The following is a 25,899-nucleotide window of genomic DNA, read 5'->3' on the forward strand; positions in this document are numbered from 1 at the left end:
CCCACCAGGCCAATTCTCAAACACTGAATCTCTCTCCCATTACCTGCCTTACTGCTCCTGCCTCTAGAGCACTGTAAAATTCACATCAAATTCAAACGACAGAAATTCTAACAGCCTGTACTTGGGTGATATAGGGCAATACTTATTGCTTTTAGATGATGTCTTTTGTCATTCTAAATTGTGTAATATTAAGGCACTTTCATTAAACCCAGAAACAAAACAGAAGAAGCTGTTACTGTTACTAGGTAATCGTGATTCAGAAGTTCTAGCGAATGCAACAAGCCAAGAAAATAAAATTCTAAGGGTAAACATTGGAAAAAGATTTTTATTTCGTGATGAATATGATTACATTCCTAGAAAACTCAGGAAAATAGCAAATAAATAAATAAATGAATGAATGAATAATAAATAAATAAACAAATAAAGCCCACTAAAGTTAAATGAGAATTTGGTAAGATGACTGGGCACAAGGAAAATATACTATTCTTAAAAAACGGATTTTTTTCTATATCAAGAAGAAAAAATATTGCATTCACAAAAGCATCAACAATTATAATGCACTGAAGAATAAATCCTGCTCCTAGGATTCTCTTTCAAAGATTGGCAAACTTGGGCAGTGGGCCAAAGCTGTCCTGTAGCTTATTTTTGTATGGCTATGAGATGAAAGCTAAAGAATGGTTCCTATATTTTATAGGTTTTTAAAAAGAAGCAGCAGCAGTAGCAGCAGCAGCAGCAGTAGTAGCAGCAAAAGACTATATGTAGCCCATGAAGTATAAAATATTTACTATCTAGACCTTTACAGGAAAAGTTTCCATAGAAATATTAGTACCAGTATATAAGGATATAAGTGCATGGGTGCTTACTGCAGCATATTTTATAGGGCAGAAAAAAATAGAAATAGAGCAAATACCTGTCAAATGGAAAATGATGGAATATGTTGTGTTGAATGCATTTCACAGAATATTATGCAGCCACTAAAAAGAATGAGTTATACCCACTGCTACAGATTGGATGCCCCCATCAACCTCATTGAGGTTTTATCCCCACTGTAACTGTTGAGGGAGAGAAATCCTATTATGGTAATTGAAAGGTGGTGCCTTGAAGAAGTGGTTAGATTATAGGACCATGCTGTAGTGAATGAATTAAAAATGGTGGTCTTGGGTGTGGGCTGGAGGACTTTAAAAGGGCAGTGAATGAGGAGGTTAGTCTCTCTCTCTGCTCCGCCATTTTCTACTATGTGAGACCCCTGAGTTGCTGTAAAGCCACCACCAAAGAAGGCCCTCAGCATAAGCATTCCCTGGACTTTGGACTTCCCAGCCTCTGAAACTGTACGCAATGAATTTCATTTTCTTTACAAATCACCCAGTTCCAGGTATTTTGTTACAAGCAACAGAAATGGACTAATATACCCACACCAGCTGATTTGGAGGAATTTCAAATACACACATACACACACACACACACACATTGTGTGTGTGTGTGTGTGTGTGTGTGTGTGTGCATGCGTGCACATATGTATAAACAAAAAGCAGGATGCAGCAAAATTTACAAATATGATGGTTTTTATCATGGCTTTTATAAGATAAGCAAGCCAGTCCCCCATATAATTATGTGCATGTTATACCAGCATAGAGAAAGAATTTGAAATATTAGGCTAAAGGGCATAAACGTTTCTATTTGGTGCTGGATGGGCCTCAAAGAATTTTGAGTGGGAGTGAGGAGGAGAGACCTGACCAGAGCCGCGGCTTGGGGATATTCATCTCTATAATGCAATCTTCACTACTCATTATCCAGAATTCTAATTTAAAAGTGGCCAACTCCTGGTTGGCGGACCACTGCCAAATCTGCTGTTTCCTCACCACCGAACCCTTCCCTTCAACAGTTTTTCTCTTCTTTGGAATCAGCATCCTTGGGTTATTTTTCAGTAGCTGACCAACTTTGTGGCTTTGGCAACAGTTTGAGTTCACCTTGCCTCTGAAGTCCTTCCTCTGCAACCCTCACCCTGCCCCCAGTGACAGCAGCACCTATGTATTGTCATTACTGTCTTGCTGTGGACTGCCTAGGAAGTCACAGTCACACCCTAGTTAGTGGCTGATAGTTCAAGGGCTTCCCCCAGTTCCCCTCTGGCTATCGCATCTGGCCTTCTAGGTGTTGGGGCCCTTTTGGCATCATCATGCCACCTCTCTTCTGGGAGCTAGTAAAGGTTTTATTCTAGTTATTTCACTGGGGGTGAGGTGAAGCTAAAACTTTCACAACTCTTCCTTTTGATGTATTTTTTTTTCTTTCCTTTTTACCAAGTTGTGGTATTTACTTTTGCAGGAATAGATTATTTCATAACCTTCAAACATAGCCTTAGCCTTGCTTTTGATTATTAGTGTAGGCAATTAATAAACTTCGTGTCTGATGTTCCTTGCCTATTAAGGTTACTTGGTACATTATCCATTTCTGTAGTCATTCCTAATTATTTGCTTTTGTCTTTCAACAAAAGAGGGTAACCAAGGACCCTAGTATATGCTAATGGGTTGCTAGGAACTGCTACATTCCAATTATTTATTAGGCTTTTTGGACTTCAACATCATCTCAACATGTGTTAATAAGTTGTTTTGCAAAACACAATTAAAATTTTCAAATATTTAGGCATCAATAAGTATGTCTTTAATAAAGATTAAATTAATAAAATCAGTCTTTACCTCATTACAAAACTTGCATTTTCAGCAGTAAAATCATCAGATTTGTGGTCTTGGTGAAAGGTTTAACCCTCTGTATACAGGAGTCTTTTATTCATGTAGTGGCTAGTGGCCACAAGACAAATGATCTGAAATCAATATCCCCAGTTCTGGCCCATATACATTGTAGGGACAATCTGAGCAGTGTGACCAAGGTTACCTTGGATATCTTCCTTGGGACAGTGTTATTGTAAGGTAAGGTCAATAACTCTCAATTCTGAACAACTTCAACCCCCCCCCCCAAAAAAAAGAGCAGACAAGCCACTCTTATTCAAGGACTTTTTTAAAAAACAGAGAAAAGCAACTGTCCAAGGGTTCTTCCAAAAATCTTAAGAGAAAATTAACACGAGTAACAGACTTAAAGAAAACAGCTGCTACATATTCCATAACAAAGACCCAATAACCAGAGGACACAAAGAGCTCCTACAAATCAAAAGGAGAAATTCAACTAACCAATGGGCAACAGATATGAGATACAAGAAAAAGCACTCAATTTCACCAGCTGTTAGGGAAATGCAAATTCAGATGATAATGAAATACCACGTTTTTTGCCCTCCAACAGGCAAAAACTAAACTGGCTCATATTATTATGTACAAGCAGGGATGTAGGGAGATGGGTACTGTCACACACTGATGGGAATATAAACTAATAAAACTCCTCGGGAAGGCACTGGGAAGCACTCATAAAAATTAAAAATACACATACATTTGTTCCCTCCAATTCCTTTTTTTTTTGTGACCGGTAAGGGGATCGGAACCCTTGGCTTTGTGTCGCCTGCACTGCGCTCAGCCAGTGAGCGCACCGGCCATCCCTATATAGAATCCGAACCCGTGGCCTCGGCGCTCCCAGCGCCGCTGTGCTCCCAGCGCCGCACTCAGCCGAGTGAGCCACGGGGTCGGCCCTGTTACCCCCAATTCTACTTCTAGGCATCTATCCTAAAGAAACATTTAAACACAAAAATGCATGCATTGATACAAAAAGATTGGGGGGAAAATGAAATGTCTGTTACAAGAGAATACTTAAATAGATCGGTTTATTCACTATCAAAAATGGTAAATGGTGAGCAGTAGACCCATATTCACTGTGGTTATCTTTGGGTGTGTTTAAATTTAAAAAGAAATATTTTTTTCATTGTACATGCTTATGGGGTATAGCTTGTTGTTTCAATACATGCATCTATTACATAATGTTCTAATCAGAACAGTTAGCCCATCTGTCACCTAAACATTTATCATTTCTTTGTGGTTATAACATTCAAGATCCTCTTTTTTGGCTGTCTTGAAAGATACAATGTTATTAGCTATTGTCACCCTAGATAGATCACATTCATTGTTAAATGACAAAAGGAATGTGAAAAATAAGGTGTACATTATGGCTCCATTTGTGTAACAAAACAAGGTATCTTTGTACATGTCTGTCCATCCATCTATCTATCTATCCATCCATCTATCTATCTACAAATGCACAGAAGAGGAGGGAAGGAGACACATCAAATTGTTGAAAGTGGCTACTCCCCTCTGGGGCGGGGGTATGTTTGGTGCTGGGGGAGAGGAAACAAAGTAGGCTCTTACATTTTGATATGTATATTAATGTATTGTTTGAACTATGGCAAAATGTACTCATGAATCACTTCTGCAATTAAAAAGAGACAGAGACGACAGCCCTCTTCTCCCTAAAACAATCCATGACCTTCTAAACTCCAGACCAGGGGAGAGCCCCTAGGAAGGAAGGCTCAACCTCCCTTGACTGACTTAGTCCTTCTCTACCTCCCAACAATCTTCTGCCTCCATCCTTTATTATCTTTTTTGGAGTAAAGATGGGGAAAAGACCTCCTTCACTGGCTCCTTTCTCTTCTTTTGATCATCTACTTGAACTCAGAGAAGACATGTGATTTTCCCTGGCACCTAAACAGTAGTGGACTAATTCCTCCTTAGTCATGACTTTTCTTGTCATCTGACTAAGGGCATTGATGCTGGAGCCCAACAGAAATGGGGTTCAAGTTCTGGCTCTACCCCTTACTACCTGTGTATTATTGGGCATGTTTATTAACCTTTTCAAGGCTCAGTTTACTCATCTGTAATAAGAGGATAATAATAATACCTCTGTCAAAGTTAGCTGTTATTATTATGGTGGGGTCTCTACCTCTGTGATTCTTGCTGGCCTCAAGTCTGTGCTTAGACACATGATGGCTGGCCAAGAGCTTCTCTGTTTACTCCTAGTCCTTTCAGGCAATCCCAGCTCTGTCCAAACATTGGGAAGTCCCCACGGCACTCCTTCAGTTGTCCTGCCCCTGGCCACCCTTACAGCCTTGCTCAGGCATCTGCCAAGTTCCTGCAGTTACTATTTTCACCACACAAACTGCCCAAGTGGGCTTTGTTCATGAGATGCCTGATGACTGACGTAGTAGCCTATGTGTGCTCAGGGGTACCTCCGCTTCCTATGTGTTGTCCAGTGGCAGCCATCTACCTGCTGGCAGGGCAGTGCTGAGGCCCTGCGGGTGGGCATGAGTCTCTGCATTGTGTTTCATCCCATCCTCCAAAGCTCTAGGCTTTAACCAATACAGCTTGCTGTGAGGCTGCACATGCATATTTTTAGGCTTGCTTAAATCAGTTGTGGTGCAGACTGCTTTAGAGAGTGAGTCTGGTCTACAGGGTCATGTTACCACATGAAGCCAGCACTAAACTGAGGCTGTCTCCACCCTGAGTGGGATGGCCACTGCTGGGGAGGCATAGCCCACCCTGGTGTGTTCTCAGCAGGGGATTCATAAATGTTTTCAGGGTGGTCGACAGTAGACACAGGAAACCCTCTGTGATTTGTGGCTCTTCCCTGTAAGCATCACTGATAAAGTCCCCCACCCCACTTCTACCCCGGTGACAATTGTTCCTCCTTCTAATCAATATGAGACAATGAAACACACTTGTTCTCCTTAGAAGTAAAACACCTATTACCAGCTATCTCTCCTTGGCAAATCGGTAAGCAGAGCCCAGCTGGAGCTGCTATATTTAAAGATAGTCCCCTTCCCTTTAGAGAGCGCTGAGAGAGCCCTCAGCCTGAATGCACCACCCATGTATAGATATGTCCCTGTGTGGTGCATCCAGGAGATTCTGGTTTATATCAAGTTGCCATTTTTTTACGGGTTATTCTGATATCTAGATAATAGTATCTGCTGGCAAAGTTATTTTTGAAATGCTTGAATGAAAATTATCATGTCAAGGATGTACATTACTGCTATGATGAGATTGGAATGCATCAGCTGCATTCTGAAATTCTGAAATGACTCTCCTATGAGGGGAAGAAATTTTATTTGAAGGCATTTCATTAAAATGAAATAGGGTGCTGGAAAAATTGGTTACTTGAAAAAGATTCAGCTTTAAGCCTCAGCTTATACCATACTCCACAATAAATCCTAAATGAGTTGAGTGTGAAAAATGGAACAATAAAAAAGCCTACAAGAAAATTTAGGAAAGTATTAAACAGATACTTAGCAATGAACAACCCATCGTTATTATTGTTACAATGACCTGTTCTAAGTACAAAAAGCAATGGAAGAAATCATGAAAGAAAAGATCAATGGATATGACTATATAAAAATAGTAAAATAAAAACCCTGTAAATGATAATGCACCTTACAAAGACTAGTCACTACTATTGTTGGTAAAGCAAAGGGGCAAAAGTGAGATGATTCTTCAAGAACCTGGAAATTAATGAACTGATGTCTCCTTATAAGAGCTAAACCAGGAAAAATCTTCACACAGCTCTCCATGAGAGAAAACTAAGAGGATACTAGATGCCAATCATTGTGCCTGACCTACCCATCCTCTTTGTAAAAGAGAAATCTTCTCCCCTCAGCCTTTGCTGCCTATGACAGACAAGACCTCCGTTCCCCACCCCCAGGCACAGTTGCCTGGACCAGAAATGGGTTTCTGACCTGAGATAGCACATTCTTAAGCCTGCCAGCAGCTACTGTCCTGAAGGCTTAGAAAACAAAAATTGGGCCGGTCAAGTTTTCTTTTTCATACCTTTGAGCTAAGAAACAAGCAAATAATCATCTTGTTAGCCTTGGGACCAAATGTTAAAGGATACTTTTGGGTCTAGCTGGGGCCAGGGCAGACCAAAGCCATGAGAAAGCAGGACTTATGGTCAGCAGGGCCAGCAGGTTGCAAGAACAGAGAGGTTGCAGGAGGCTCAAGGGAGGAATGGAGGAAGAGTGCTGCTGGTTCCCAAAGGCTCCCCAGATCCTGGTTCCAGCTCCCATTCCAGCTTGGAGGACCTTATGATTATATCTTAGTGAGATGCTTGTCATCACCACACAGGCATCCTGAGCCTGAGCTGGCTCAGCTGGCTTTCTATTTCTGAAAATCAAAAGAGCCAAACCAATAGTGATTGCTTCTGTGACCCAAAAACACTACTCAAAGGGATCTGGGGTCCTGGGAAGGAGCTGAGGGCAGCCTCCTCCACCCAGAGGCAGGCAAGAGAACACACACAGGGTCCTAGGTAGGAACCAAAGGCAACACCCCCCACTCCAGAAACAGGCAAGAGAGCATGCCAAAAATACCACTTCTGTGCAGGTGACCCACCATAGCCATCACCACAGCCATGGCTGCCAAAAATGTGGCTTGACACCACAGAAGTAGCCACAGCCACCATACTTGTGGCCCAACCGACACTCAACTGCGCTGACGCAAAGAGAGTCACCAAAGGAGACTGAAAAAGAAGAGGACGTCTCTCTCCTCAGAGTTCATTCCAGAGTAATAGAAGAAGCAATGGATTTACCAGATATTGATGTAGAGATATGAGAAGTATGAAAACCAAGATGACACCACCAAAAGAATACAATAATTCTCAAATACCAGACCCTATAGAGCAAATAACCCTTGAAATGACTGAAAAGGAATTCTGAGCAACAATCTTCAGGAAACACACTGAGATATGAGAAGACTCAGTTAGACAACACAATTAAACAAGAAATAAAAATCCAGGATATGAAAGAAGAAATTTAGAAAGATATTAATACCTTAAAAAAATGTAGCAGAACTCATGGAACTGAAAGATTCACTCAATGAAATAGAAAAAACAAAACAAAACAAAACACCACAAAAAAACAAAACAAAACAAAACACCACACCACAACAAAACAAAACAAAACACCACAAGTAGCTTAAGCAGCAGGCTAGAACAAGCAGAAGAATTTCTGATCTTGAAGATAGTCCTTTCAAAATAACCCAGACAGATAAACATAGGAAAAGAGAATTTTAAAAAATGAAGAAAATCTAAGAGAGTTAGCAGACAACACTAAGTGCACAAACATTCAAATCAAGGGTGTTCCAGAAGGGGAGGAGAAAGGAAAAGGCATGGAAAACCTATCAATGAAATAATAATGGAAAACTTCTCAGATATAGGGAGAGACATGGACCTTCAGATCCAGGAGGTTCAAAGTTCCCCAAACAGATTCAACCCCAAAAGATCCTCTCCAAGACAAATAGTCAAACTGGCAAAACTCAAACACAAAGAGAGAATATTAAAAGAATCAAGAGAAAAGCATTAAGTCACCTATAAGGGAGCCCCTATCAGAATAACAGCAGACTTCTTAACAGAAACTCTACAGGCCAGAAGAAAATGGGATGATATATTCAAAATACTAAAAGAAAAAAACTGCCGGCCAAGAATACTATACCCAGCAAAGCTACCCTTCAAAAATGAGGGAAAAATAGTATTTTTCGAACAAAAAAAACTGTGGGAGTTCACCACCACATGACTGGCTCTGAAAGAAATTCTCAAGGAAGTCATGCATCTGAAATCTGAAAAATGATAACCATTATCATAAATACACCAGAAAGAAGAAAATCCACTGGTAGAAAAAAAATGTGAATGAGCAAGAGAAAGAAACTAAATCTTACCACCACAAAAAACCCCCCATAATAACAATGTAATAATGCCACTGCTTTATTTCTTTTTTTTTTTGTCCTTTTTTGTGACCACGCTCAGCCAGTGAGCGAACCGGCCATCCCTATATAGGATCCGAACCCGCGGCGGGAGCACTGCTGCGCTCCCAGCGCTGCACTCTCCCGAGTGAGCCACGGGGTCGGCCCTTTATTTCTGATTTTAGTAATTTTGGTCTTCTCTTTCTCTCATTATTATTATTATTATTATTATTATTATTATTATTATTATGGTCAGTCTAGATAAAGGTTTGCAAATTTTGTTGATCTGTTCAATAAAGTAAAAAACCTCAAAAACCCAAAGTGACTTGGGCTTCATCTTGGCAGGAGTGAGATATAATTATAATTTAGTAAGAAGACACCTAGCAAACAGTATTTTATCTCATCTGGGGAAAGGGGTATTGTGCACAGAAGGGGGCCAGTCAGCTTGTAGAACAGTCAGGCAAGTTGTCAGTGATGAATGAACACTGTCCAGAGAAGACAGAGACTGGACCAAGCAATGTAATTGCTGCAGGGATGCTTGCTCCTGCAGGCAATGGACACCTTGTGAGGCTTCACCATGACTGTGAGAATCTCTCTCTCAAAACTCTTTCCTTCTCCTTGTTTTGATTCCTTTTGTGTTTGGAGATGTCCATTTATCAGTCAATAACCAATCTAATTTGTTCCCATGGAGGAAATGCCCTGGATGGAGGCCGTTTAAGAGTGCCTATCTATAGAAGGACATCCACCATGGTAAATTAATAAATTGCCTCTCTGCTTTATAGTGCATTTGATTGGCATGGGTCATCCTTCCTGAATCCTCCCAGCTGAGTCCAGGTCCTGTACCTTGGTCTACTCACTAAGACAAGACTACTCTGTCAGGACTCTTGGGAAGCAACCATCCATCTTTTCTGCTGACATTTCAACCAAATCATTGCCTCCTTTTCTGTACATGGCAATTATTAGTGTTGTCTCTTGTCAGTGGATGTACTCTGCAGCCCCCCAGCTGGCATCTAAGCATTTTTTTGTTTGATCTCCAAACTATAACAGTAAAACATTCAATCAATTTTGTGAAGATATCAGTGATACTGTCACTCAGATAACTGCATGTCTTGGAACATACTGCAACTTCAGGGACACCTGAATCGTTGGACCTTAAGAAATCACCTCTGCTCTTTTCATCTCTAGATACATGAGTCATCTCAGAAAGATGCTTTTCTTTCCTGCTTTTCAAGATTTCCAAGATCTCCATCCATTTAATAACTTTCTTGACAAATATTCTTTCACATGATCAAATATACTTTCAATATAACTGAAAATTATTTCTTTCTTTTTGAAAAGCTGAATTACAATTTATCAGTCCCTCTGTATACCATCAAGTAGTATACAGTGAGTTCTCTTATATAAACTATGTTTATTTAACAGGAATTAGCTCATATGCAATTGGATATGACGTCAGTATAATACAACAGGCTCATTTGTTCACATAGGAGTTTTTCCCTGACAAGTTAAAGTTTGCGCCACCAAATAAAAGCAACTGAATACAAACTAAGCTAGCACAGCTGAGCCCAGAAGGCTACGGAGGAAGGTAGGCTCGAGCTGCAGGCCTTCTCCTCATGTTCCTTTCTGTGGTCCATTGGGGCTATGTGCTCCCTCTTAGAAGTGCCTACTGTGCTGCCCTTCCCATCTCTGAACATGTTGTTCATGTCTGCATCAGTCAGCAGCCCTTCCTTATACCTTCTATCAGGACATCCTCATTTTGGGGGAAAAAATCTGATATTTTAGATAGTATTGCTTTATATGTTAAGAATTTTACACGTCCTTTTGTATAATTATTTTTATTAGAATTGTAATTGATTGTGTTAGAGTTGTAGTTATAAAGTAGCATGGGTTTTAGAGGTCTTCCTTAATCTTAATTTTCCTACAATCCCTGTTGTTTTTTAGCATGTCATTTTGCATTGATTTCATTATAGCAGAAGCACCTGTACTTAAGGCCAGGTTTTAAGTTCTCCATTCACACCTTTTTCCCCCCCAGAATGAATAAGTCTAACTTATCTTTTCTCATAGGAACTAGTATCCATTCCCTTATAGATGTCTCCTGTTTCAGGCCATAGATAAATTTCTGTAAGGTCTATAGTAAACATGGTCTTTGTATGCCCAGAATTTCTTCCTTTGGAGAAAGATATCTCTTTAATCCCTTACAGTCTTATTCAGTTTATGTGATGCAGATGGCTTAAGTGTCCACCTAAGGAGTGGGCACAAGATCTAGGCCTAGTCAATCAGAGTGTTTCATTATCCTGGGTATTGGGATTGGTTCAGAGATGGGCACCTGACTTAAATTAGGTCGATCACTCCTTCCTCCAGGGACTTTTGCCAATGTGGTTGGGAAAGATCCCTTTTGCTGGGATTTTGAATTCTACAGAGCATGTAAACTTAGAGCTTCTGGGGGCATCTTGCCACTAAACGGGGAGAGGTTGTCAGATAACTCAGTCAAGCAGAACTGTGATATGGAGAGGGAGGGAAGGGGAGAGGAAGGAAGAGGAGAGGAGAGGAGAGGAGAGGGAGGCATTTAAAGACTTCTACACTCCTTAGACTTCCCAATTACATGAGACAATAAATTTCCTTTTAAGCTTACAGTCAAACATACAGGCCAATGAAGACTGAGTACAAATCAATTGAATTTTTTTTTGATAAATGTAATTTTTAAAAATCAAATAAATATTCTAATCCCCAAACTGAGCTTGTTATTTAAAATAAGTATGTAGTAAGTCACTTAATAAAGCAAGAATCTACTTTGCAATTTTTTAATCATCACTTTAGCTACTTTTCTCTGAACACCATCTCTCTTGCAGAGAGCTGAGTTTCCGAGGAAATGCAACACATGTAGACAGAGATAGAAATGTTGGGCAGAGGGAAAGAATGACATCTCAGCTTCGGCATTTCCAGCTTTTGAGAATATAGTATATTTTTACTTTAGGTAACACATTTTTATTTTCTGGTCCTTGATATCTTATATGCCTGCCCTTAATCAGGCTTTCTCTAGTCCCCATTTGCTGATTTTGGTACTTAAGCATAAATACTTCGTTATTATCTATTCTTACTAAACCTCATCTAAGTTTAAGCTTTGAATTCTCTCATGTTTTCTGAAGCATCAGTAAACCCACTCAGCTGGAATTGTAGAGAGCTTGAAAATACAACCCTTCAATTCTGTTTTCCAAACCACTGAACCCATGTGGTACACTGAATCCCACCAGGACTGCCTGCAAGCCCAGAGGGCACCTTTGTGCAAACTAGAACAAGGCATGCCTTCCTATGGGCCGATGTACCCTGAGTGGGTGCACATGGACTACAGAGTGAGAGCAAGCTGGGCTTCAGACCCACTTGCTCCCACGACTGGGCCCCAGTGTGACAAAGACGGCCTAGCATTAATCATGTTACAAAGTTCCTTTTAATTTTCTTGGGCTATACTCGAAGTTCCGGAGCTCAGGTCTGGTTTGAGACTTTCGTTGGGCGTATCATGCAAGATAGAGGTCAAATATTCAGGAAAACCAAGTAACATCTTAGTGAAATTTTAAACTCAGAAGAAAATGTCAAAGGTAGTACACAGATTTATGGAGATAGTACACAGTATTTAAAAGTTTTGGAGTTAGACAGAAATGAATTTTAATTACACTTTGGCCAGTTACTAGACCACTTAACTGAAATTCTATTTTTTAAAAAATCCATAAAATAATGAAAATACCTTAATTCATAGAATCTAGAAATCAACTATAAAAACAATTCTCATCACAGAGGTTTTTTTAATTAATTAATTATTTTGTCGATATACATTGTGGCTGATTACATTGCTGGGGGGGAGAGGGGGAGGGAGAAGGGAGGGAGGTTTTGGTCATCACGGAGGTTTTTAAAATGTGAAAATATGGCCAAATGGGATGGTTAAATGCATCCTGTGTTGAGTGTAAAAATCGTGTACCTTAGAATCTATGACATATGGCAACCCACTGTATAGGTCATGTCTCTTCCCCAGGAGGATTAAATGAGATAACATAGGTGAGGTTCTCAGCCCAGCTCCGAGTGACTGCTCAGTAAATGGTGGAGGCTGCTATTGCTGCTCTTGTCCTTGTTGTTTGAAGATGGCAACAAACAGTAACAAATGATATAGCTGACTGAGGCCACCATAATCTAGAAAAATGACCTGTATGTTGTCTGTTCCCTACTCTAGGAGAAGACACCAGAAGCCAACATGCAACAGATAGGTCCAAAGGTAAACCTCGAGTGAAGATCATGTACAGAACATGCACAAAACTGAAAAACAGGAAAAAACAGCCCGATTTATTTTGCTGATGAAGACCCAGATCTGAGAAATGATTTTCCCCAATCTCAAATATACGAGAGAAACATTTTTTAAAGGATATTGTTTAAATCATTAGTTGGAGTTCTTTGAATTTGAAGTAGAAGGAAGGAAACTTCCAGAATGGTTTGCTAGCTTTTCTAGTGTTCGGTTTTTTTCCTTCGCCTCTTGCCTACAGCTCCTTCTGTTACATTCCCTATGATATTTTAATTGATCACTGAGAGGCTCACTCGTGAAAATCCTTCTTTGCAGCCTCCTGTGACATTAGTTTTCATTTAGGCCTGGAGGGGTCTGTAGAGGATGAACAAATGCCAAGAGGTGTCAGTCAAACTCTTTCACCTGCCTCCAAGGCAGCTGGTTCCTGGACTGGTTGAGGACTGGGCCTTGCGCCAAAGAACAGCCATTCATTGCCCTTTTGCCAAAGACAATGCTGCCAGTGGTAGAACATGGATGTACAAAAACTAATGCCAGAATTCTAGTAAGTGAACAAATGCCTGTTTTATGCCCCTGTCTCTAAAGCGGTCTAAGTCTTTTCTCGTAGTTTGAGCTCAATGGCGTTTTTAGAAACATGACTGATGGAAGTAGGCAGCATATGAACCTATTCAAAACACAGTCCATGTGACAAAAAGCAGCCTGATGTTCCCATGTGTGGAGCAGGTAAGTGCAATAAAATTGGCTCTCCTACAGAAACAAAGACCCTATTATTTTTCAGGGAGGTTCTAAATTGGTTATTTCTTCCATTTCTGGTATCAACTTGTTTCAACTTTATGATTGATGGAAACGTTGTAAAGAGAAGTACAAAAAGAAGTTTGTGGTAAGAATTTATCTACCTAGTTGGGTTGGGTTAGCTTCTTATAAAAAAGGAAATAATATGGAAGTTTTGATGACTGATGGCACCATGTAAAAATTATATATTATGTGGCAACTATTGAATTGACAGCCTTTAGGGATTTTGGGGAATGAAACTCAAAGGGCAGTTCTAGATCACAATCTCAGAAAAAAAAAAAAAAATTACCTGAGGAGATTGTGGCAACCTGAGCTCCAAATATGTGGGCTGGTTGATTTGTAGTTCACAAGTACAGCTTTCGTTTTCTCTGCAGGCCAATTACTTGTGCACCCCTCAGCCTCCCAGTCCTGACTCGAGGTCCAGAGGCAGGATGTGGCACAGCTTGGGAGTGGAGCCAAGTCACCATCCCGCACACATCGTGGTACATCGTGCCATGCCCCCACCTCCTGATTCCTAGATTCATTAAAGGACTCCTTGGAAATCGCAAATTCTGCTTGATTTAATTTCTCCCAAGGAAAAATGCACTCAGTAATTTCAAAAATTTCCTGAAATCAGTTTCTTTCACGGTTTCCTCGAAAATTTTAATTATGTGTATGCGTTCCACCTCTTATGTCCTTAGTCTTAACCTGGTGTCTGAGGTGCTATGATGGTGGCTACTCCTGTGGTTAAGCACCGTGAGATCCTTGTTCAGTAATGGGGCCGAGTCTCAGTGATCTACACATCTGGGATCCATTGGATCGAGAACACATTCTGAAAGGTGTGTGGCCAGGCCATAGTTCTTAGTCTGCCCTTTGCATAAAGTGAAGAGTGACATTGGCTTTTTCAGCCCCCCTGAACTAGCTGCTTTCTCAGTAGCAGTGGAAGATTGAATCTCAGCACCTGAGTGAATGCTATTTGTTATTTTGGGGGGAAAACAAAAGTTTACTTGCCTAGGGCTTCTGCAGGCATATGTGGACACTTTGTGTGTGAATTATAACACTCGCTTCCTCCACCCCTGGCTCTTGGGCAGGGCACAATCTGTGCAGCTATAGGCAGCCTCCAACTTGCCTGATCTTGAGAATGTGGAAACCTGGGTCTACCGACACACATCATTGCACCAAAATCATGGAGAATTCACAATTATTTGTGCTTACAACCCATTGTACTCATAGTGAAAAATTAAGTATATTTGTACTGGCAATTGGTGCCTTCTATCATTGGCCTATTACATTAATGTTGGAACAGTTTCATTTTGCTTTTCAGAGTTAAATATTTCTCAAGAGCAAAACTTTATATTATTTTGGGGGGAGCAGCAGTGTATAAAAGGTCTTTCTTATCCCTTCAAGGATAAAAACAGACAATTGGGTCCTTTGAGGTCAGACAATGCTGAAAAATTGATCCTGGATCCACTGAAATCTGCTTCCTTTTTCCTTCCTGCCTCCCCTTCCTTCTAAGGGACCTAAATCAGGTAGGCCACCACTGCCCTACCTGCTGTCTGGGACTGGGGTGCCCCTCAGTAAGGGGTCTGCTTTTCTGTCTGGCACTGTTGATGGCACTGTTGATGAAGTCCTGGCACTGCTGATAGAGCATCAGACTAAAATCAATTTCCTTATTGGTTTTGATTACTGACTCCTTTGAGAATTGAATAAGGTATAGATATTATCTCCAGAAAAATGCACACACTCCTAACCTCCATTTAAAAAACATGTAATTCTATGGAGTTCAGTCTAAGAAAGAGTTTGGTAATCATTTTTTTTTTTTTTTTTTTTTTGGTGCCATGATCTTCTGGCAGTCTGATGAAACCATGGCCTCTCTCAGAGTAATGATTTTAGGTGCATAATGTAAGACACATAGACTTCTAAGAGAAACCAATTACACTGAAATAGTTATCAAAAGTTAAAAACTTTTTGTGATAGAGAAATATTTGTGTACTTTTATATAAATGCATTAAATAACAAGATCTAATGGTGGGTCTAATAACTACTATTATTTTGAAGCATTGTTGAGCATAAAAGATATTTTACAATGTCTGCCACACTGTGATGTGACATGAAAATGCCTGTGATTTCCACTGATGGAAGGTGCTGACAGTGCTACTGGCGTCTGCTGCCTACATACATCATTGGAGGTAGTGCTAAATTTCAGTCAGAGGCTAGTGAAAATATAGGGACATTTTGCCCCCATCTTGTGCCCGGGGATTCTCAGTGTGTTTGCTGGGCCTGGCTCAGGGCCTGGCTGCTTCAGCCCTTTCTGTCTGAGGCTACAGAGGGGACCCGGGGCTTCTGTTTCCCAGACTAAGACTACCTGGGGCTCTCATGGTTTTCCATATTCTGTAGAAAAAGCCAAAGAGGACACTCACAGTAGCTTCTCTCCTGTCCTCACTTGTGGGAGGAAGAAGAGGGGGGATGGAGGGACCCAGAGAGCCAGCCATGACCATGTAACTGTTGCCTTCCTGTTCACAGAAGTGAAAGCACAAGGGACCCCTCTGGGAAGCTACCCCGAGCCTGGGAGATGGGTCTCTGTTGCGTCTTCCTGCCGGGATGAAAGAAGCATTTTTCTCTCACTTTGAAAAAGACTTGAGGCACACATTTATTAAGTTTGCCTCTTGCCTTAACCTCATCTTTCTAGGGGTGCTCACCTAAGGGGGGAGCCCTGCTCAGCAGCCTGCGCCCCGGGAAGGCACCAGGCTCATTTTTGCTTTTTACACTCCCACTGGCTCATGAATGGTGCTGCAAAGTGCATACCTGTGCTGAATATGCTAAGTATAAGATTTTGGAGGTGTAAAAGTGTTTCCTAGCACTTGAAAATATAAAATGATACCACTGTAATTGTGCGGTTATGAATTGTTGAGCTATTGTTGAAAAACACCAGGGAAAAGCAAAACTTTCTCACTGTGATACTAGAGCTCAGGCCTGCAAGAGGATGAAAAGTTCGAGTTCTAGACAAAAGATAATGCTTTTCCTGATGAGTGGTGGGAGGAATGACAAACTTCCAACGAAAGGCTCTTTTGAAGCAGCTTCCTTGGCAGAGGCTCCTCTAAAACTAAGCTTCATGACTGTTTGGAGGCACATCATGACCTGATTTTCACCAGGAAAATGGTCTGTGAAAGAGGCTCACAGGATATCATCTGCTTACCAATTTTACTTCTTGCTTCATTTATACTTTCTCCCAGGGCCTTTGCTTCAGAAAATCTGGAGAAAAATAAAAAAGAAAGAAAGAAAGAAAAGTTGTACTTTTTTTCTATTCATCCTATATCATATTTTTAAAATAATGGATTTCTAAGAAGTCTCTAAAATACTTTAAAACTTATTCAAAAGACTTAAAAGAAAATCTAAATATGTGAAGTATATTAGGCTTAAAACTAGAAGTCAAATGTGTATTAATTACAGGTATTGTGAATTTTTACGCTCTTCAGCAAGGAATTTTCGTTCTCATATTCTCTAATTTATGATTTTTGATTTATACTGTTTTGTGATGCAGGGGTACCAGAATAAAGCATGGCTATAGAGTTTCTGCAGTGTGATCTATTAATCATTTTACTGAGGTCTTATAGCCAAAGAATACATATTTAAGTAGCATTTTTTTTTTTTCTGATTGTAAGGAAGTACATCAGAGATTGGCAAACTATGGCTGGTCATTAGACAAATCCAGCCCGCTGCCTGTTTCTGTAAATACAATCATATTGGAACACAGCCGCACGCAATCATTCATAGATTGTCTATGGCTGTGCTTTTGTGCAACAACAGCAGTTTAAGAAGATGTGATGGAGACTGTGTGGCCTACAAAGCTGAAAATATTTACTATCTGGCCCTTTACAGAAGAAGTTTGCTGACTCCTACTATATATGATTATTAAACCAGATATTAAAAATATTTTTTAATTTCCTAATAATCTCCTACCCACAAATAAGCAACATTTTGATATACATATCCATCCAATCTTTTTTCTAGCCAGTTGTAATAGGGTTGAGATCACACTATATATATGATTTTGTGCACTGATTGCTTTTCCACTTAACATTATAACATAAGAACTTTCCTATATCATTAGAAACACTTATCTTTGATGGCTAAATACTAGTTTACCAGATGGTTGTGCTGATGTTTAGTTAATGATTTCTCTATGTGAGGGCATTTCAGCAAATTCGTGGAAAAATGGAATTGAAAGATAATAGGAATCTTTCCACAAACTTTTTGAAGACTCCTTGTATTTTCTGACATATTTATGAGACACCCACTATGAGCCCAACGTTGCGTTAGAGAAACAACATAGGATACAGTCTATATGAGAAACATGTAGTTTAGTTCCTCTACACATTTCCCTTACAAAATGTTTGTTTTCACTTCCTCTCCTTTTTCCGTGAAATTAAAGAGGCAATTGAAAACCTATGGATCAAATCACATAATACACAGCTACAGTAAATCATTGTGCTGTCTTGGTTAACACTAGTCACGCATTAGAGTTTGACTAGAGAAAGGCCTATCCATGAGTGGGGAGTAGTCAGGAAAGCTTCATGTACAAAGAGGGATTGACTTATGTTTTTAGATGCATAGCAGTGTTTTAGGAAGCTTTTTATTGTGGAAATTTCCAAATATACACAAAATAGAATAGTCGAATGAAGGCTCACATACTCATTGTCATATTATATTAATTGTCCAGTTTTATTTAGACTATCTTCCCTCTCCCCATCGTCTACCTACTCTCCAAATCTTGCTGTATCCCAGCAAATCCCAGATACCACATTATTTCATCCATAAATACTTCAGTTGCATAGGATTTTGTTAAGGAAGTTGGGAGAGGCGGGCATTCCAGACAGGGGACCAACATAAGCAAAGGCCAGAGTGCCACGACTGCTCTGAGCTTGATGGAAAAGAAGTGTGAATTATGTCATTGCTATTTTCTGAATCTGTCTGCTTGGCCTGGGACTGCAGACAGGAAGTTTCCAGGCAAGGGGACTAGATTTTTCTCTCAATGTTAGGTTTCTTGGGACTCCACCCCTGGCTCCCTTATTAAGGCTGTTCAGGTTCATCATAGATTACATATGTCCTCTCTTCAGCTAGGGCCTGTCACCCTAAGAGAGAAATGCAGTTCCATTTGATGCGAGTCAGATTTAATTCAGTTCAACAAATACTCACATGACGTGTAGTCCACTGTACTGGGCTCTACGGGCTCACACTGGTTTTTGTTGCTGGGCAGGTGTAATCTGAGGTTTGGCCCAGGCCACTCAGGAGGTGAGGACTACCTTCCTACTCTAAGTTCTGCTAAGGGAGGGACCATGGCTGTCTGAGACTGTCTGACCACTGCTCTGTCCATCCTCAGTACCTAGGATATAATAGGATTTGGCAGTCATGCATTGCCCAGTGAATGACTCCTCTAATGGTCTGTTCCATAGAGTTCTGAAAGCTTTAGATTCTGGGACAAGGAAAATACAAGAGCAGGCCTGCAAAACTGCTGAAATTCATGTCAATACTGGAGGAAACCAGAGTACAGATAGAAAAGGGAAGACAATATAAGAGGCAATTTCCACTGTAGCACTGCCCAGAGAAGCCCTGATGGGCCCTGCAGTGTCCGGATGTGTGCAGGGAGCATGGCAGAGGGAGCTGCTTAGTGCTGTGGTCAACCCTCTCCAAAGAGCTGCCCTGCAGCAGAGCTGGCAGAAACTGCGGGGGAAGCCACGAGCTGTTCCTCTCTCTCCTTTGCAGCCCAGCACAGAGCTATAAAGGGCTTTCCCACTGGAGAGGTGTGGTCTGAGGGCTGTGCTGTCTTCATGAGACCATTTTCCTTGCACTCTGGAAGTTGTTACCACTCCAGGCCACCCCACCCACATGGGTTCCTGATCTCCGATTGTCAGGACAAACTCTGAAAAGCCTAACCCTGAGGGAGAAGAGGAAAAGGGAAACTGTCAGGGGAGGTGGTAAGGATAAGAAGGAAAGGGGGAGGCTGGGAAAGAGGTGAGGATGAAGGTGACCCCCCGTGCTGTCATGTTCTCCTGGCCCAGCCTGCATCTCCTCGCCTCCCCAGCCAGCCCAAGTCTCCCTCATCCCCCATTCCCCCACTTCCTCCTGCCCCAGACTGGGTTCTGCTCTCCTGGACCTTCTAAAAGAGGCGCATCCTGTTGATGAGATGATTCAGGGAGACCACCTGTGTCTGAGCTGGCTGAACCTGACCTGTCCTCAGGCCCATTGCAGCCCCAGACGACACCCTAAGCTGAGGCGAGGCCTAGGTTGGCAGGGAGGCTGCTCCTTGATGAGAGGCAGGGAGAAGGCTCAGCCAGGACTGCTGGCAAGCCCCAAGGGTTTCTTGTCACTGGTGCCAAAGCATTTCTATCAGGGTGTCACTAGCTGCATGGCTTGTTTTGCGGAGTGCAGCGTAGCTGGGTGCAGTTACAGTGGACACTGGCAGACTGCTATATGCACCTGCACAGAAAAATCCACAGGCTGGGGCAAGGGCTGGGCTTGGCAGGGAGAAGAAAGGCAGAACTCTGACCATTCTTTCACAAACCTGGCTTCCCGCGACACCCAGCCTTCTCTAGGTGACAGCTCCCCCTGGGCGCCAGGCAGGCACCGTGTGGGCCCTGGGGAAGCCCTGTGTCACTGGCTTCCATACCAGCTGGCTGTCCTGCTTTTTCCCCTCTCTAACTGGCAGCTCCTTCCCAGTCTCCTGTGCAGACTCTTCTTCCGCAGCCTCTTCTGTGGATGTTGGTAATCCTCAGGATTTGGTCCTAGCTCCTCTCCTCACTTTACCTACTTTCTCTAGGCATTCCATTCCCGCCAACGTCTTCTTGGCTATCTCTACTGACACCTCCCAAATCTCCATCCCAGTCCTGCTTTAGTTTCTGACCCATGTATCCAGCTGCCTGTTGGATGCCCTGCAGATAACTGAAATTCACTGTAGCCAAAGAAGAGCTGATCACCTCCCCTGAAAACGTCCCCCATTCCTCCTGTTTCTCTGTCACCGCATGGCACCATTGCCCACCCATGGCTCATGCCGGTCACCTGCACACCATCCTTGCCCCTCTCTCCACTGGCCCTTTACTCAGTCCCGGAGTCCCAGCCACTCTGTCCTCAATAGCCATCATGGCATTCCACTGGCTTCATTCTTACGGCAGCTGCCTTCGAGCAGAACGTGGCCATCTCTCTCCCAGATTACTTCTACTACTGCTTGCTACCTGCCTTCAGATGAGTCCCCGTGTTTTCGCCTGAGTGATCCTTCTTAAATGCAAACCTGATTCTGTTACTTCCCTGCTTATAACTCCTTAAGGGCTCTCCAGTGACCTCAGGACAAAGTCCAAATTCTTTAACTTGGCAAAGTAGACTCTTCGTGCTTGGGCTCCTGCTGACTTCTCCAGCTGCTTCTGTTATACTCCCCCACCTTTTCTGGCTGGCCTGAATGGCCTTCAGTTCCATCAGGTGGCACACTCCCTCTCACCTAGGGGCTGTTCCCTTGCTTGAAGCTTCTCTCTTCATCTGGCTAATTTCTACTTAACCCCTGAGTTTCCACTGTGATGTCTCTTACTCAGTGGCTCTCCAGGACCGTGTGAGTCGACCATGGGTGACGTGACCAGTGCTCCACAGCACCCTGCCCTTCTGTCATTGCCGGCAGATAGCATACTACAGAGGAACTATTGTAAGCTCCACTAGGACAGTGACCGTGTCTGTTTAATTCACTTTTATATCCCTGGAGCTTAGAACTGGGGCTGGCACCTAGTAAGTATTCCATAAGTGTTGGTAGAATAAAAGAAGATAAGCACATGAGCAAACACGTGTGCAAAGGCAGTGTGTCAGTGAAGAGCACTGGACTGGGAGTCAGAAGACACGGGTCAAAGGCCTGTTCCACCTCTCAGCTGGGTCTGATTCCTCATTTCTAACATGAAGATGAGATGCCTCCCAGGACGGGATTGATGTGGAAAGTGCACACATGCAAATGTGCTTTATGTGTGTGAATCACGACCTCTGCCCGGCAGTGTAGGAACCCCCGTGGGGATGTGATGAACTGTGAGCCAGAATTGCATGTTGGAAGCAGTCACCACAGACAAGAGTGGACAATTGTCATCCTCTCAGCAAACCAAAGGATTAGACAGGATTCCTGTACGTCGGTGCTCAAGGACACTCAAGACAGCTGCCAAGCTCCTCATCTCCAATGGGAATGAAAAGCAGGGGGAATCGAGGTAGAATCTCATGTAACTTCCAAGACCAGTTCCTGGAAGAATCCCATCCTGCTCTTGGTGTGTGTTGGGCAGAGATACCAGTCATCGCTGGGGAAGCAGCTGAGGAACCCTACACCTGGCTCTGCCCCAGGGCAGTCAGAACCACACACAACTCACAAGGGACCATGGGCAGTGGCTGCTTTAACCTAGGGTCGAAGAGAGGGGCTGGTGTGCATAAGTCCCTCAGTCCCCAAGAGCCTCTGTGCTCATATTCCTTATCATGTGAGCTGAAGGCGTGTCTTCAGGCTAAATACAAATACTTGGACAAATATGTTTGTTAGAAGGCCAGGGGCTCCTATGATATCTTTCCTAGTCTCTTGTCTAGAGTGACTAACTTAATATATTGATTTTTCATTGAGTGAACATCCAGTATTCTTCCCCATTGGAGAGGAAGACAGAAGACTGGGCCTGTATTTTGCCATTTCCTTCCTCTATAAATCTGTACATGGTACCTGAGCTGCCTTCACTTTATTGTGATGAAGATCCACCCTTCACCCATCATTCCCTTCATGCTATTTTTTATTTCAAGTCACTGCTCCTTTACTATTTCCCCCTCCCCCATCGAGGCACTCCTGTCACCTGCAGTCGAGTAGCTCCCTCCCCGTCTCTCAAGAAGCCCACTGCTGCTGCATTCTCCTACTTCTAGGAAGCTGTGAGTATGCTCAAGCAGTTTTGTGTCTGCTAAGATTTCTCAAAGTCCATTTCAAATTGTCATTCTCAAAAAAGTGTTTTCTGAGTACCATTTTTGTGGCCAGCACTTTTTAAAAAATTGTGGGGAAGCTGAGAAGATTCTAATCTACCCTCTGCTCTCAGAGTTTTAAATTCTAGTTCTGCAGACAAGGTGTAAATACAAAAGACAAATGGAAAACAATAACAGTTAAAATTGAAGTCTAGCAGGAACCAAGGAACTCCTATTTGTTGTGGGTGTTATTTCCAGATGGTGCCACAAGATTTCTCTCCACCCTCAGTCCAGTTTTCCTGTTGGTTTAGATTGCTGTTCTGTTCTACGTCGGAAGGATCCAACCGAGTGAAGGAGTGCTTTTTCTTGTTTTAGCTCACATTATCAATACCTTCATTTCCAATTGCAGTAAATCTCCCTGTTTATTTCTTCTTTTGTTATTTAACGGGACTCTGTGACTGAGGGATTCAGTTTGCGTGAAAGATCTTCCACAAAAGAAAGTTAGCTGTGCAGTGCCTGGGCACTGGTATTTGCCAAGCACAGGGTTTCCAGCCTCTCTCCATATTATTATATACTATGAGGATGAGCCATGCCTGGGAAATACAGTGATTTTGAATTGCAATTGTGTTCTACTGCAAAATCTGCCTTAAGAATTGGCTCACATGCTCTAGTTCACCAAAGGGCCAACATCCTATTGACGTGCCAATGTCTTATTTCTGTTGTCACAGACAGGTGGCACAACTTCCCTGGACTGTGGGCCTGAGCTTACAATGCTAGAGACTCCCTGTGAGGGCAGCAAAGGGTGCAGATAAGACGGAAGGGAAGAAGCCCTCCTCTTAAGCAACACAGTGTCTGAGGCACTCGTCCCCTCTTGCAACGTTAAATCAGTTCTGTACTCTGCAGGAGTGGAGGTGATCAGAAGGGATCCTGGGTCACCCATAATCCCTATATTTGGGCTCAGAACCTACTTGGTATGGGCTAGAGAGGCTGAACTCAGCCAATGCTTTTGTGTGGGGGCAATGAGCTCCAGCCTCTTCGGTGGCACTTTACCAATAGGGTGTCATAACACCAGAACATCTGACCACAGAGTTACTTGATGTGAGTAGTGGGGTGTCAAACGGGAGGCAGGAGGTGGGTCCTGTTGCTGAGGGCTGTTAGAGAGGTGAGACTTAGTGGAGATTCAGGAGACAGTAACTGAACACCATCCTTCATCAAACACTCCTAGCCCCTGTCCGTGTTCCCAGGACTGGCCTGTCCTCCCACACATGATTCACACGGGTCCTCCCTGTCACTGGGGGAAATGGGAGCAAATGTGTGGAAGGGATCAGTGTTACTGGAAGAACATTTCCTAAAGCAGGGGCAGCATAGAAGTCACCCCTGTGAGCATTGTGGGGCCTTATGTTGATGTCTGCTGTCAGAACACTGTGTAGTTGTTTTCCTACAAAAACACCTGCTGTTAGTCCCCTGCCGTAAGCAGTTATGAATCTGTAATATCTAATAACTGAATAATCTCTATGAATGCAAACAAAAGCTCCAATCCTGAGAAAGGGATAGGTTCTGGGTTATACCCCCCACATTCAGTACCAAATAGTCCTTTAATGATTGGTATATTACAGTAACGTTAAACAGACGTAGAAATTTTTTTAAATGTAGGCTGGTCTCCTGACTTAATTTGGCTTAAAAAGACCGATTTACTGCTGGGAAAACCTGTTTTCAGAGGAAAGCTTTGTGCGAGTTTCATTAATTTCCTTGCACAATGGTCACAAGGAAGGTGGGATCACCAGTATTCCCAGCCCATCCTGTGTGACTTAAGTATATTTAAACCCAAAAGCACATTTGTCACATGGGTTGTCAGAACTCTACTGTATTAAAGTGAGCTCTGTATTAGGCTTCGAAAGACCACAACATCCTCACCCTGCCCACCTCCCACCCAACTCCCTGCTGGAAATAGACCTAAACTCATGGTACAAAGCAGAACCAGGAACCATGCCAATTTTTGAGTAAAAAAAAGATGAAGTATTATGTTCTCCCTAAGCCAGTGGTTCTAAAACTTAAGTGTGCAAAACAATCACTTGGTAAATTTTTTAACCTGTAGAGTTGTAGGGATCCTACCTCAGAGATTCTGGATCTTAAGGTCTCTGGACGCTGTCTAAGCCGGTAGTTTTCAAACCTTGTTGCCACTGGAATACACTTTTTAAAAAGGGATGCCCCACCTAATTAAATTAGAATATCTGGGGAGTTGGGCCCAGGCTTTGGTAGCTTTTAAAAGCTCCATGGATCATTTTAACCTGAAGCCAGGGTTATGAGCCACTGGTGTAAGCTAGGAAGCCTCAGATATGAACACAGCTGAAGGCTGTTGGGAAGTCCTTGCTGGATGCGGCAGCTGGCATCTGGCTTGACACGGCTTACAGCGTGGATAAGTATTAGAAGTTTTGTGAACCCCTTGGACTCACATGCTAACATTTGTGCAGATGTACATATGTCCACTTTACTCAGGAGAGTCCTTAGCTTTTACTAGATTCACTCCATTTCATCCCCCAACCCCCTGTTTTATTCATTCACCCATTCATTTCTTTTTATTACTGTGTCCTGCTCCCATTCTTATGGTTAAAGAACTCTAAAGTATATCTGTTTGTTTGTGTGTTTTTGTTTTGTGCACATATACTTATAATTTCCATGAATTATGTGTTCTTAGTGCTATGCTTTTAAGATCCACCCTCGTTCGTTTGTATACCTCCAATCCATTGCTCCCACCTGCTGCTTCACACTTCATGGGGCCTCCCATTGTTTTACCCATGTACTTCCCCAGGGACGGACGCCCAGAATGTTTCCAACTCTCCTTGACCACAGTCAGTGCTGCCATGTGCATCCTCATATATATCCCCTCACGAACCACGTGAGATCTTCTCGGGACATAGCCCCAGAAGTGGAATTGCTGGGTCACAGAGGGTGCATATATTTCTTTTGACTAAGAAGAGCTTGGCTGCTCTCCAGAACAGCTATATTCCTGTCACCTTCACTGGTTTCCTGAAGCGATCTGAGATCTCCTCCTGCTAAAGTGTACAAGCCACTGTAACGGCCTAGGCTGGCCCAACTCTCAGTGCTGCTTGTCTTTCCTTTTTCTTCTTCTGCATTGTACCTTCTTTCCCATTCCGTGTGCAGCTGCAGAAAACCTCCATCACCACCCTCGAGCCTCTTACTCAACTGCAACTTTGTTTTCACAGAGAAAGTAGAGGTCATCTTTCATTTTCT

At 42.4% G+C, this 25,899-nt stretch overlaps 1 protein-coding gene across 5 annotated transcripts in view; it reads right to left on the reverse strand.

Annotated features, from left to right (window-relative positions):
- The window catches only part of LOC134378048 (kinesin-like protein KIF6), a 336,082-nt gene that overhangs the window by 61,063 nt on the left and 249,120 nt on the right, over positions 1 to 25,899 (reverse strand). For all 5 annotated transcript variants that reach the window (XM_063096971.1, XM_063096970.1, XM_063096968.1 and 2 more), the window contains one exon: positions 16,898 to 16,953. In XM_063096971.1, the coding sequence (XP_062953041.1) occupies positions 16,898 to 16,953 (56 nt within the window). The remainder of the gene's footprint in view (positions 1 to 16,897; positions 16,954 to 25,899) is intronic.

This window comes from Cynocephalus volans, chromosome 5 (assembly GCF_027409185.1).
Source record: "Cynocephalus volans isolate mCynVol1 chromosome 5, mCynVol1.pri, whole genome shotgun sequence".
NCBI classification, from domain to species: domain Eukaryota; kingdom Metazoa; phylum Chordata; class Mammalia; order Dermoptera; family Cynocephalidae; genus Cynocephalus; species Cynocephalus volans.